The sequence below is a fragment of the Vulpes vulpes genome, chromosome 7 (genome assembly GCF_048418805.1).
Source record: "Vulpes vulpes isolate BD-2025 chromosome 7, VulVul3, whole genome shotgun sequence".
NCBI classification, from domain to species: Eukaryota; Metazoa; Chordata; class Mammalia; order Carnivora; family Canidae; genus Vulpes; species Vulpes vulpes.
This window is the reverse complement of record NC_132786.1, coordinates 31,928,867-31,943,200: the sequence shown is the minus strand read 5'-3', so window position 1 is coordinate 31,943,200 and position 14,334 is coordinate 31,928,867. Positions and strand designations below refer to the sequence as shown.

The 14,334-nt window shown below is 52.7% G+C and overlaps 1 protein-coding gene across 3 annotated transcripts in view; it reads left to right on the top strand.

Annotated features, from left to right (window-relative positions):
• The window catches only part of ADGRA2 (adhesion G protein-coupled receptor A2), a 34,564-nt gene that overhangs the window by 8,615 nt on the left and 11,615 nt on the right, over positions 1-14,334 (top strand). For all 3 annotated transcript variants that reach the window (XM_025993591.2, XM_072763524.1, XM_072763525.1), the window contains exon 2: positions 4,714-4,785. In XM_025993591.2, the coding sequence (XP_025849376.2) occupies positions 4,714-4,785 (72 nt within the window). The remainder of the gene's footprint in view (positions 1-4,713; positions 4,786-14,334) is intronic.

Sequence of the window (14,334 nt, the reverse complement as noted above, 5' to 3'; positions counted from 1 at the left end):
TCTTCTAGCACATGAGAGAACAATTTGGTTCAGGCATGTGTTGGCCCCATGTCCCACGGAGTGGTGGCCACATGACCCCTGAAGGGTCATCTCTGATGTGGGGCTGGGATCTGGTGAGTTCCTGTGGCTGCCCAAAGGCCACAGGGCCTCTCTGTAGACGCCAGCCACTCGCTCCCTTGGCTTCCAGCCTCATTAGTGGTAACTCTGCTTGCTTCTCTTCCCTAAAATAGGACCCTAGCTTGGGAGAGAGTTCTGGAATGGACTCAATGTGCCCCTTCTCCTTGGCCAGATTTCAGACTCTAGGATAAGAGAACAGGGGACTCCAGGGACCAGCCCCCCTTCCTGTGAAAATTTGATGATGTTGGAGTGGTAGACAGGGCGGGAGGGAGGAAAGCTGGAGATGCAGGGTTGGGTGAGCCAGAGGTCTGTGAGGCGGGGCCAGTGTGGTTGGGAAGGAAATCTACCTGGAAGCCTCCCTGCGCTGTTGAGGGGCCAGGGGTTGGTACAGGCTGAGAGAGTAGCTGTCCCATAGGGGTGGCAGGGCAGTTAAGATGAGGCCAAGCTGGCACTGTGTCTACGAAGCTGGATGGGACCGTGGGGCCAGGGCTCCCTCCTTCCCGCCTTGATTGCTGTGCCTGTTTCCATCCCATGAGACAGCCTAGTGCAGTGGGAACATTTTTCTTCCCAATCGTCTAGGCTGTGTGTGTCTCTTACCAGTAGCTGCCAGCTTCCTACCTGCTCCCAACAACGCCAGAGCCGAGCACTTTCTATCCCAAATCATTGCCTTCCCTGCCCCCTGGACAAGAACTGGACCACTGAACTGATAGGCACAGTTGAAGCCATTCTCTGGACAGCCTAGGTCTAAAGCAAAATTTCCTCAGCCCCATCTAGCTTGTAAAGGCCAAAAGATCCAATTCTGGGTATTTGGGGACTTGGATCACACAGATAATCTGCCTGAAGTTTGTCCAAGAACTGTCAATGTGGCAAGAAGGGGATCCGTTGGAGGACAAAACACCGTTTGCCTGGCATCGTCCCTGCTTTTGAGAATGGCTTCTGGAGAGTGGGGAATCGGGGACATGTTTTCTGCCACAGAAAAAGTATCTCATTGCAAGACTTTCTGGGCTGGTCCAGCTGGAACCGTGGGCTGTAGCTGACCCCTCACTCCTCCGCTGCCTCAGAGGGAGAGGGACCTGCCAGACAGAGGGGATAGGACACCAAGAGATGAGTTGTTCCTTGTTCTGGGCCACAGGCTCATCTCCACCTGCATCAGAGGCTGGTCCCCAATTCTTTGCTCCCACACCACACACACACACACACACACACACACACACACACACCCTGGTTGCCTCCTATCTCACAAGCACCCCAGACTTCCTCCTGGGGAGATGCAAACCACAAGGAAACTAGGTAAGGGTTAAGCCACTAGCCATATGCAACTCCTGAACACCTGCAAGGTGGCTGGTTTGAATTGAGATGAGTTGGAACAGTTTAGAACACAGATTCCAAAGTTTAGTTTAAAAAAGAAACCTCATTAATAATTTTGCATCTTGATTACATATTGAAGTGATAACTTTAATTCATTGGGTTAACTAAAATACATATTAGAATTAATTTTCCCCCCACTCCCCCTAGTTGGGGATGGGGATGCTGATGAATTAATTTTTTAACTTAAGGGCAGCCCAGGTGGCTCAGTGGTTTAGCGCTGCCTTCAGCCCAGAGCCTGATCCTGGAGACCTGGGATCGAGTCCCGCATCAGGCTCTCTGCATGGAGCCTGCTTCTCCCTCTGCCTGTGTCTCTGTCTCTCTGTCTCTCTCTCTCTCTGTGTCTCTCATGAATAAATAAATAAAATATTTTTTAAAATGTGGCTATTAGAACATTTGAAATTACATATGTAGCTCACGCTGTACTCTACCGACGAGCTCTGGGTTAAGAATTTGGGGTATGCAAACAGTGTCCAAGGGTTAAAGGCTGAAGAGTCTGAAGAATATGGGGTGTACCCCAACACTCCCTCTAGACCTGTGTGGACAGGATTCTCAAATTAGGATCCCAGGTTTTAATCTCAGGGGTTGGGAATTGGAGGATTTCTTTTTAATTTTCTATTTTCACTTCAATGATCTTTAAACAAAAATCCTTTGCAGATAATTTTGAGATAATTATTTATTAGAAGGTATTTTCATAATGTAAGATTTTCATTTGTAAAGCCAATGTTTCTCACTCTAGAATCCACCCTCAGACATATTCTCAGGACATAAGATACTTTTTCCCTCCCTTTGACAGATCTCCACTCAAATAGTGAGAAATAATGTTCTCTGGCTCCCCACTTTGTGGATGGAGCTGCAATAACCCTGCAGCCCTGTCCCTCTCTCCTTTCCTACCTCCTGTTCCCCTGTACCCCCAGCCTCATCAGCATCCCCATCCCCATAAACCCAGGGAAGTTCAGTCCCTCTGAAAGACCTTGGGGACTGGGGGAGGAGAAGGTTGAAATACAAGCCCTTTCTCCACCATTCTTCCTAACACTCCAGGACCCCTCTCTGACATTACTAAAGGTACTTAAAGGTCCTCTCACCCTCTCTGACATTTAATGCAACCTCTGAGCCGCAAACTCCTGTGGCAAATGAAGGGGATGAAGCAGAGATGAGATGAGGCAGGCTTTGATTTTTTTTTTAAGATTTTATTTATTTATTTGAGAGAGAGAGAATGAGTAGGAGGAGGGGCAGAGGGAGAGGGAGAAGCAGACTCCCCACTAAGCAGGGAGCCCTATGTGGGGCTCAATCCCAGGATCCTAAGATCATGACCTGAGCCGAAGGCAGTGCTTAATTGACAGAGCCACCCAGGTGCCCCTGTGGGCTTTGATTTAAAAGTCACACCATCAGGGGCGCCTCGGTGGCTCCATCGGTTGGGGGTCTGCATTGGGCTCAGGTCATGATCCCAGGGTCCTGGGATCAAGCCCCACATCGGGGTCTCTGCTCAGCCAGGACTCTCCTTCTCCCTCTGCCCCTCCCGCCACTCATTCTGTCTCTCTCTTAAATAAAATCTTCAAAAAATAAAAATAAGAGTCATACCATCAAGAGCCTATACCACTGAGGGGGTCACCACAGCCCCACCAGGGCCTGAATGAAACCATTAGAGGCCCTAAGAACTGACAAGATTATGATTTACCACCACCATGGGTAATGTGAATTAAAATTATCCTAATCCATAAAATGAGCATAAAAGGGGCCATGTGAGTTCTAATTATTCATATAATGACAACTGTGGTGAACTTTTTGAAATGTCAAGATGGTGTATGTGTGTGTGTGTGTGTGTGAAGGGGGGCGGGAAGAGTGCACCATTTGGAAACCCAGCATCCCCCCCACCCCGCCTCATTCACACAATCACTCTTCAGGCCCTGCTAGGAAGTGTCAGCGTTGAAGGGACAGTTGGGTGGGGACCAGAAAGGTAGGAGGGGTCTGTCTGGAAAGCTGAGAAGGGAAGAAATCCCCTTCCAGTCTTGCTCCATCCTGGCCATTGTCTGTTCTCCATGAGCCTATTGAAGATGGACTAGATGTCTGGAGTCCTCTCACCACCTGTCTTGATATGTTCACCTACCCACTTCCTATAAGCTTGGGGGCAGAACTCTGGACAGCTGATCCCATGCCTTGTCACCACGGCCCACCATCCCCCACCTGAAATTTCCTTTATTGTCCATCCCAGAGGCTGCCCACTCAAGAGAAGTTTCCCGACCCAGATCTCTGGGCTTCCAGTGTCCACCAATAAGAGCAAAGACGTGAAACCCTTTGTCTTGGCCCAGAGCAGGCAAGAGTTTGGGCTGAGAGGCTCATTAAAGTGTTTTAATAAGCAATTAACTCAAAGGATGAGCCCTTTGGCTGGTCTGGAACTTCCCCCTCCCAGGGAGGGAGTCTGGCAGAGAAAGGCTAAGTGGGTGGGCAGAGTGGGTTTAGTCAGTAGCTTGGGGCCTCTTTCCTCCCCGTCTAAATACAAATAAATAAACAGAACCTCCGAGTGGGCAGAGGCAAAGGCTGCAGCCTAGGCTTCTAGCAGGCCCAGGGCTCTGTCCATTTTTTGTGGAGGCCGCAGTCAGGCTTGGGGAGGCAAGGATACTCTGTCTCCCTGAAGTGGGGGTCTCCGAGGGCTGGGCCCCGAATCCCCTTCTGTGAAGTCCTCTGCTCCCAGAGCATGGCCCAAGGAAGGGCGGCTCCTCCCACCTGCTTGCACACCTGCTTGCACACCTGCTGGGCCTCCGGTTCCACCTGCCAGAGCCCTGACCCAATTCAGGCCACTCTCCCCACGGCTCTCCTCAGCATATGGAGCTGAGGCCTGAGAAAGACAGGGCCCCGGAGGGCAGGAGCGCTGTGGCTCAGGCCTGTGGTTCCAAGGTGTAAAGGGTCATGGCCACTTGACACCCGTTCAGCCCACTTGCATACAGAGCCCTAAGTCAAATCCAGGCCATGGCGGTAGGGAGGGGGGCTCCCAGGGCAGGTGAAATGTCTGCTTTGGGGATCAGTGGGCTAACCAGTCTGCCTGAGTCATTCCCTAGCTCTTCCCTATAACCTGGAGCAGAAGGTGGGGCTAACTGCCTTACACAATGTCAGGGGGCACCATTTATGGTGCAAAGCAACATGGTTGTACTGGGGAGACCACTCCCCTCTCCGTCCACACTCTCTAGCTTGTAACAGCACGCTCTCCTGCCTGCGTTCTCTCTGTTCCTCCAGGCTCTTGAGCAACAACAAGATCACTGGACTCCGAAACGGATCCTTCTTGGGACTGTCCCTGCTGGAGAAGCTGTAAGTGCTGCTGCGAAGCGGGGCAGAGGTGGGGCATGGCCGTCATGGGCAAGAAGTCAGTCCAGGCAGGATGAGGACCCCTAAGTGCTGAGGGACCCCTCAACCCCAGAACCTGCCAGCTAAGCGGGGCCCAGAGTCAGACCCATGGGAACCCGGCCCAGACCTGACCCACTGAGTGGAGGGTATGGAGAGAGGGACCAGCTCCTTCACCAGTGACAGCGGCAAAGTAGGGAAACCTAGGCAAGGATGGGGCTCCAGGAAGTTCATTAACGCTCTTTAATGAGCAATTAGCTGCGAGGGCTGAACCCCTTAGCTGGCCAGATGCCACCTCCCGCTCCAGCTGGGGGCCCAGCATAAAGGGCTGAGGAGGATTTAGTGTGATTGAGGCCTTTTTCCTCCTCTCCCCAGCCCAAAACAAATCAACAAACAAAGCCCCAACAGGCTAGTGCCCTGGGCTGAGGGTGGGGAAAGTGGATCACCTCCAAAGGGCCCCCACCCCACCCGCACTGCCCTGGTTTGGGCTGCCCTACAGGCCCAGCAGGCTGGTGTTGGGCTCAGGACTGCAAGGGCCCTGCTGACCAGAAGGGACCTTTTCCCTGGAGTTGGGGACCTGACTCAGGAGAGGGCAAGTCACTTAACCTGCCAAGCGAGGGGATTGAACCAGCCCCTCCCTCATTCTCCCTTCAGAGGTCCTGCTCCAGAGACCACAGCCTGTACAACAGCTTTGGGTGCTGTCTTCTCCACAGAAGACCTGGGCTTCTGTCCCTCCTGGAGCATGATCCTTGCTTTCTCCCCTACCCTGTCTTCTACCTCTGCTCCCATCCTGCAGAGCATTCCCAAATTCTTCAACAGAGCCCCTACCCCTCTACTGCCATTTTGCCTGACAGGTTTGGGTCAGTGTGATGAAGGATACAGAAGAATAAGGTGGAAGCTCTGCTCTCAAAGAGCCAGAGATTATAGTCTAGTGGAACCACAACAATGTCATGTGTGTTTGAGTGCAGTAGGTTGGGGCTTGCATAAAGCCCAAAGGAGGGACTTCATTGAGCCAGTGAAGACTGGAAAATCCAAGGGTAATTGGAATGCAGTATCTCCACGACTTGGAGTGTAGGTCTTCAGCCATGACAACAGTCTTATGAGGTCATCTCTGTTACCACCCACTTTACAGGGGAAGGGAAAGCCTCTCTCACACACTCCCCAGCACTGTGAAGAAAGCTCAATGGCCTGGTTGGATTAGTGGCATGGAAGGGGCAATCCCGTGTTTGAGGTGGAAAGCCAGAGCATGTTTTCTCTGATCTGGGGCATGTTGGGGTGGAAGGGGATCTCAGGATGTTGGCAGTAGTGCGTGCACACAGCTCCACGACCAGGTCCCTCAACCCTCTGCTCTGCAGCTCACAGACAGGGTGATCCAGGAGAGGAGAAGGGGCTACTACCAAGCTGCTGTTAAAAAGTCTCCTTGGGTACCACCAGATCAGGAAAGTTTTTATCTCCCACAAGCAGTTGAGCTCTGATCCCTGCACTCAGCCCAGGCTTGGTCTCAGAGGGCTGAGTGGCAGGAAACCACATGCTCCTTCTGGGGATCTTTAGGAGGATGACAAACTGCAGCTGCCTCTGGCCCTTTGCCCTGCCTCACCAGAGCCAGTCACCATCCAGAGTTGGTGTCCCTTCTCCTTACCATGAACGAGACTGCTCAGTGCCTCTGGTGGCCCCACTGACATCTTCCCATCTTTACTCTCTCACTTTATCGGTTACAGACCCATGGGGTCTCCCTGCTTCTCATCCTTTAGTCTCACGAGGGTAAACTTGCTGATGAAGAAAAGAAGATGGTCCTTTCCTTCTCACTCACGTCAACGTACTGAATCTCCCCAGCACTGGGGACCCGAGTCACTGCATGGCAGGTGCTTTCAAAGCATGGGAAACAGAGAAAAATGAGAGAGTGGTCCAAAAATAATGACTAAAAGCTGAATTGTGTGGCAGGAGTGTGGGGCAGGAGACAAATTTGAATTCAGAATCCTGAGTATGAGCACTGCTCTGTTAAGAAGCATCCAAGGCCTTCATTCTAGAGTTATTTGCTGAGCCCCCTTTGTGTGCCAGTGTTCTAGGCATTGGGAGTGAACACAGCAGACCAAGTGCCTGCCCTCATGGAACTTACCCTCTACCAAGAGGACCCAGAAAATAGCAAATAAATGTATAATATATCAGGAGATAAGTCTACAAAGAAAAACAAAGCAGAGTGAGGAGGGACAGAAAGCCATGCAGCAGGAGGAGGCTGCTGTTTTATGCAGTGAGGTCAAGGAAAGCCTCCCTGACAAGATGACTGAGTCTGAGTCCTTCGGGAGGGAGGAACCCTTGGGTCCACAGTATGCCTGATGGGTCTGAGGAACAGAAGAAGCACCTGTTAATGGGAAGTGGTAGGAGATGAGGTCAGTGTATGATGCTGGGGTGGGTGCCAGGTCTGGGATCTTGGTTTCCTCATCTATAAAAAAGGGGGGACAGGGTGATTTGTTGTTTTTTTTTTTTAATTTTTTATTTATTTATGATAGTCACACAGAGAGCGAGAGAGAGGCAGAGACACAGGCAGAGGGAGAAGCAGGCTCCATGCACCGGGAGCCTGACGTGGGATTCGATCCTGGGTCTCCAGGATCGCGCCCTGGGCCAAAGGCAGGCGCCAAACCGCTGCGCCACCCAGGGATCCCGGACAGGGTGATTTGTAAGCTATATTATGGATTTTAAATTCTGTGATCCTTGGGTGTGTGTGTGTGTGTGTGTGTGTGTGAGAGAGAGAGAGAGAGAGAGAGAGAGAGAAAGAGAGAGAGAGATACCCCTAAGTGCCACTTGAGAAGGAAAAAAAATCAGTGCCCAAGGATGCAGCCAAGCTTTCCAGAAGAGGTGAGGCCTCTGGGAGAGGGGCGTGCTGTGTTCAGAGATAGAAAGATGCTTCCCAGAGATAGAAAGGCAGGGCAGGGGCTAGAGGAGCCCAGGAGCTCTAACCTGGCTGATCACTACTGCATCAGTCAGGGTTCTCCAGAGAAAGAGAACCAATAGGAGATGCATATGTGTGTGTTTGTGTGTGTATCTTTCTATAAATATATAAAGGAATTATTTTACATTTGTTCTTTATAAAGAAATTTCTTTTAGGGAAATGGTTTGTATGATTGTGGGGTCTGGCAAATCCAAAAATCTGTAGGGCAGGCCAGCAGACTAGGAGGTCAAGCAGCAGTTGATGCTTTAGTCGCAAGACAGAATTTCTTCTCTGGGAAACCTGTTTTTGTTCTTAAGCCCTTCAACTGATTGGATGAGGCCCACCATATTATCCAACGTAACCTTATTTATCAAAGTCAACTGATTGTAGATGTCCACCACATCTACAAAATACCTTCACAGAGACAATTCCCTTAGTGTTTGATTAAGTTACAAGGTGCTATAGCCTAGCCAAGTGGACACACAAAACTAGTCATCAAAACCACTGTCCCACTATCCCAGGGATGGGGAAAGATCCTGTGCCCCACTCCCAGAGATGCTAATTCATCAAGTCGGAAGGGGCCTGGGAATTTTTTTACAAGGTATGCAGACGCTTCTCATACTCATCTGGGGTTGGGAACCAGTAGACCAGATGACCCCAAGACTGTGAGCCTATTCATCACAAATGAGACGCTGTGGCCTGGCGTGCAGTTGGTGCCAGGAAACACTGATCTCTCTGTCCTGTCAAGCTCAGACATCCAGGCTTGGGCAGCTGAGGCTATGGCAGCTTAACATCCCACAGTCTGTAAGCAGCAAGTCCCGTGGGAGGGTTGGGGCCTCCCCTAATGACTGAAATGGTAGATCTGGGCTGCAAGAATGCCAGCATTGCCTCCTTGTGCTGAGCACCCCTCTGGCCTTTGGAAATGGGTCAAGTATAAGCATATGGGGGGAGGAAATCAGCCTGGTCCCTGGTAATGCATGGCAGGGCCTCGAGGCTGGGGTTGGGGAGGAGACAGAGGGTACCACTTGGGAATATGCCTGCAATGATCTCAGGGGAGAACAGGTGCCCCAGAGAGGCGAGTGGGAGAGTGGGGATGGAGGGCACACCTTGTGGGATCCTATAAGTCAAGCAAGCTGGACAAGAAAACCTGAAACGGGCCAGAGGAGCAGTTCGTGGCCAGCCCAAGGGGTGTACAGAATTGTCCAGATGTGTGTGAGGCCCTCTGAGCCCTCCCCTCTGTATCCCACCAGCCCTCCTGACGGAGGACCCTGTCTGTTACCCAGTGGAAAGACTTCTGGAGTGGAGACAGGGCGGGCGATGAAGGGCACAGAACTCCACTCTGGAGTAAGAGAGGCCTGGGATCGAATCCTGCCTCTGTGATTTACTTTCTGGGTGCCTGTCCAAGCCTCAGGGTTTCTCCCCTGAAAAAGGAACCCTAGACAGGTCATGGGGACAGCACAGGCTTTTCAGTAAGTGCTTGTTCCATTCCCTTCTCCTCAGAAGAGTTTGAAGTTGCAAGATGTGCTATCGGGCAGCCCCTCATTGCATGGATTTGCCCAGCGCTCCCCGCCTTGAGCGGCCAGTCCTGGGACTGATACGTGCATGTGTGCATGGGTGCCCAGAAATTCCTCACGGATGGCCCCTCTGGTCCCTGGCATCTCTGCCCACATCCCCCACTGCCTGGGCATCCAGCAGGGAGCTGGCCACCAGAAGACCTCCCCCGGGGCTCCGAGGGTGCCGGGCCCCAGTGAGAAGCCCCCAGACTGCAGACCAAGTGGGCCGCAGGACAGACAGCCCCCAGAAGAGGCCGAGGGAGAGAGAGTGGGTGTGCATGTGAGCAAGTGGCTCTGTGTGGACACACACCCCTGGAGGCTTGCACGCCTGGAGTAGAGGGCCTGGTGAGGGGAGCCTGGTCAGCCCCGGGATGATTTGTCATTGCCTAATGAGATTAATGAGCCCCGGGGGCTGGTATGCAGCGGTGCTGGGGCACTCATTAGAAGCAGATGCTCATGGGAATGATGGCAAGGGGGGTGCGGGGGGTGGAGTGCTTCTCACCCGCCAGGTGGTTTCCATTAATCCGTGGGCGGGGCCACGAGCAAGGCCGCCCGGCCTGCACTCCTCCCCTTCCCATCCCCACTCCACTGGGGAGGAATGCAGAAGAGAGGCTGCTGACGCTGGGAGCCCCCCCCCCCCCAGGCCTGGGGAGGGAGGCTTGTGGGCTTGGGGACAGCCCTCGTGCCTGCCCTTGGAGCCCCAGTGCCTGGCATAGTGTACATGCTCAATAAATACCTGTTGGATGATATCAGAGACCAGAGGGCCACCAGGAGGGACCGGCTCAGTTTTCCTGGGCCAGGTCCTCCCCCTGCCGCTCCCCCCACACCCTCATACCTGCGAGGGATCTCAGCCAGCCCCCACTTTCGAAAGAACCCTGGAAGTCCTGGTGGGCCCAGGGAAAGCTGCTCTGTGGCCTCCGAACCTATAATTTGGTTTCTAAACCCGCAAGCAGGGAGGTCTGTGGGGGCCAGAGGGAGCCACCCCACCCTCTCCAAACGAGGTCCACGCTCACCCCACACACGCACGCTCTGGCCTGCACACTCACTCTTTAACAGCTTTAGTGAGATATAATTAACATCCCCTAAAGTTCACCCACTTAAAGTGTGCCATCCGAAGGCTCAGAGTGTATTTACACAGTTGTGCGGCCTTCAGCATCTAATTTTAGAACATTGTCATCATCTCCAAAGTAACTGTGCATCATTAGCAGCCACTCCCCACTCCCCCTCCTGCTTCCCAGCCCTAAGCAACCACTAATCCTTCTGCCTCTATAGATTTGCCTATTCTGGACATTTCATCTAAATGGAATCATATATGGAATCTTTTATAATCGGGCTTCTTTCATTTAGCTTAAATGTTTTCAAGGTTCATCCATATTATCGCATGTTTTGGCAGCTCATTCCATAAAATAGGGCCGAATGATACTCTGTTGTGAGAATATAGCATAAATGCACTATCAGGTGCCGGACATTTGGGATGTTTCCACTTTGGGGCTTCTTATGAATAATGCGGCTGTGACCATTCCTGTTCAGGTTTTTGTGCAGATGTACACCTGTTTCTCTTGGACGTGCACATGGGAGTGCAGTCTCTGGGTCCCTTGCCAAACTGGTTTTCACAGTGGCTGCACCACTTTACACTGCTACCAGTAATATGTAAGGGTTCCAGTCTTCCACAGCCTCATCGACTCTTGCTATTGCCTGTTTTTCTATTATCACCATCTTAGCACATATGAGGTGGTATCTCACTGTGGTTTTGCTTTGCATTTCCCTAATGGCCAGTGGTGCCCACCATCTTTTCATGCATTATTTGGTCATTTGTATCTGCTCTTTGTGAAGAAATGTCTATGCAAATCCTTTGCCCATTCTTTTCAGCTGGTTTGTCTATTATTGAGTTGGAAGAGTTCTTTGTATATTCTAGATAGAAGTCCCTTATTAGATATGTGATTTGCAAATATTTTCTCTCATTCCCTTGGGTTGCCTTTCACTTTCTTGGTGTCCTTTAGAGAGCAGAAGTTTTAAGTTTTTATTAAGTCCGCTTTATTAATCTGTTCTTTTATTGCTTATGCTCACATACTCATGTTACACTCAGCTTCTGAGCTCCAGCTTTCCCAAGAAGAATATGATTTGCTCTCAGGACCCCTCACCCCCGCCCATCTTCTGCGATAGAGTCCTTCCCCTCCATACTGGCATAGATACATGGAGAGGAGTATGCCTCGAGTCAGGGTAGCCTCGCTCTGGGTTGCACAATGGACGGTGGGGAGGGAAGGTTCCATCTACACACCACACTTTTCCCAGCTTCCAAATCCTGGGCTCTATGGAAGCAGAGAGAAGATGAGAGATTCCACTTCATAGAAACATCTGTTTACCCTCATGATTTCACCTAAGAAATGAAGGGATTTTGGGTGCCTGAATGGCTCAGTCGGTGGAGTGTGAAACTCTTGATCTTGGGGTTGTTCGAGCCCCACACTGGGTGTAGAAATTTCTTAAAATATTTAAAAATCTTTAGAAAGAAAGAAAAAAATGAAAGGATCAGAGTAGACAATCCAGGGCAGGGGTTCATCACCTGGGTTCCACAAGCCGCCTGAAATCATGTACACAGTGTTGGGTGTAGTGTACTTTTCTGAGGCAGGAGTCCATAGCTGTCATCAAACTTTTAAAAGGATGTGCTAAGCAAGGAACACCAACCTATAGGGACCTTGCTGGTCCAAAAAAAAAAAAAAAATCCAAGTTCTATGATAACATTTTCTCCTGCTGCTAGGAAGGGTACAGCCCCAGACCTGCTTCCTCTATGTTAGGGACCAGGATCCCATTCCACTCTCAAAGCTCAGCCCAGTGAGCAGCCCCAGGCCTGTGCCCCTCAGGAGAAGACCCAGGACTGGCCTGTCTGGTCCGTTGAGGGGCTGCCTTGGTCACCTCTGATGCCATTCTGTGGGCATGAGGCAAGGGGGAAGGAATGCCAACGGTTCGGTGCAAGCTCCCCTCTCAGAGGGCCCCCACGTGGCTCTGGGCTGCAGGAAATCCAGGGCAGGAAGGGGCTGGGGCCCAAGTGGCCGCCTTGCTCCCATCTGCAGAGCATCAGTGGGGCAGGCGGGGTGGGGGTTCTCAAGGGGGGCCGGGGAGGAAATGAGAATAAACACAGTGAGCGGAGAGGGAAGGGGCGGGGGGCTGCGGCCTCAGCCCCTTGGCAGCCCATGAAGGGAAGTGACACAATGAGGAATGTGTTTCCCTCTGCCCGTCCCCCGCGTCCCCCGCGTGGGGGTGGGAGGCAGAGCCCTGAGAATGGCCAGACCCCAACCGGGGCCAGGGGGCACATGCTGAACAGCACCAGACCGGGTGCTGTGAGAGCAGGGAACTGAATGGAGGGTGCTGGCAGGAAGGGCAGCACAGGGGGCTACCCCCCACACCCCGCTCCCCCACCCATCTCCAGTCTCCATGCTGTATGGGCATCTAGGGTCTGCGTTCTTGCACATTCCCTGCTGGTACACCACCAGCCTGGGTATGGAAGCCCTCCCTTCTCTAGGAAGCTGGCCCCTTCTGGTGGCTTTCCCTTCCTTCTCAAGAGACTTGGGGTTCTGGAGGCCAAGTCCTTGGTATGAGGGTGTTTCATTTCTCTCTCTCTGGGTGTTTTTGTTCCCAGCTGGGACTGGCTGTGCGAAAACAGGCCCCCTGGTGGGATGGCACCTCCCCATCCTGGACACCCATTTCCTCTCCCAGAGCAGGGAGTGGCCAGTTAACCCCCTCCTGCCCGTAATCCAGAGATGTCCCTGAGACTTTAATGGCCGGCAGAGCCACGTGCCCCCATGTGTCAGCCTGAGCTGGAGGGTCACAGGGCCTTGGAAAACAGGTTGACCCCAGATATTTCTGTCCATCTCCTACTTCCTGCACAGCGTCTTTCCAACAGGCTGGTCATTCCAGGAATCCCCCCACCCCAGCCCTCTGCCTCATACTCTCCTGGGTGCTTGGGTGGGAGCAGAGGGCTGGCTGGAGTGAAGGGAGCATGCAGGGAGGCTGCAGCCCCCAGCCCGGGGTCCCAGGAGGGGAGGCAGGCTGGCTGAGCAGTGAGGCCCTGGTCAACTGCTCTGCAGGGCTGCAAGCGTGCTGGTTGTGCTCAGGAAAGACTCAGGTGGTCATTGAGTAGTTGGGTGAGTGGCCAGGTGGTGGCCTAGTACCTCTCTCCGCGGCTGTGCTCCGGAAGGAAAGGATGGGAGGGGAGCCCGTGGGCCAGCACTACACCTTGGTCCTTAGTGGTCCCAGGGAGCTGCCAGTCTGGTTTTGCGATGGGGCCCGGTAGGCACCCATGGGTCCCAAGTGGGTCCTTACACCCCTTGCCACTCCTTGGGAGAGAGGGTTGCAGTGGCTGCGTGGATGAGTTTGAGCAACCAGACCCTGATGCAGAAGCTGCACTGATGACTCACTTGCCCTTCACTCCTCTGGTGGATGGCCCTTGACCCCATGGAGCCCTGCGGGGGCATCATCTTCTTCTGTGTCAACCAGCTGGAGCGGGGCCCAGAGATGGCATTTCCCTTGTACGTGCTTCAGCACCGTGGGCTCCTAGGATACCCCCCCATCAGCGTTGCCTTTTTTCATCTGAAGAATGAGGGGTCCCCAGGAGGGGTTATGGTTCTGCCCTGGTGTCAGAGCCCCTGGTCAGCACCCGGGGGGTCATCAGCTGCATGGCCTGCTTCCTCACCTGTCACATGGAGAGATCAATCTGGACAGAACAGCTATGGAAATACCTCCCCCACTGCTGGGCTCCAGAAGATCTTACCTTTCTAGAGCAATTTACAAAAGACTCTCACACCCATTATCAAGTGGTCCTCACAGCAGCCCCTGTGAGATTCCTTGGCAGCTCCGATGGGAGCAACAGGGGCAAGTGCTGGCTCTGCTCCTTATTTCTGCTGGGTTCTGCTTCCTCATCCATGGGGCCCCCATCCCATCTCTTGGCCTCTGTGTTCTTCTTGACATCTTTCTAACCAGCACCCCTTGATGGTAGCCGAGGCCGGAGGGGCAAGGAGACCTAGCTGAGGGGTGGAGTCCTTC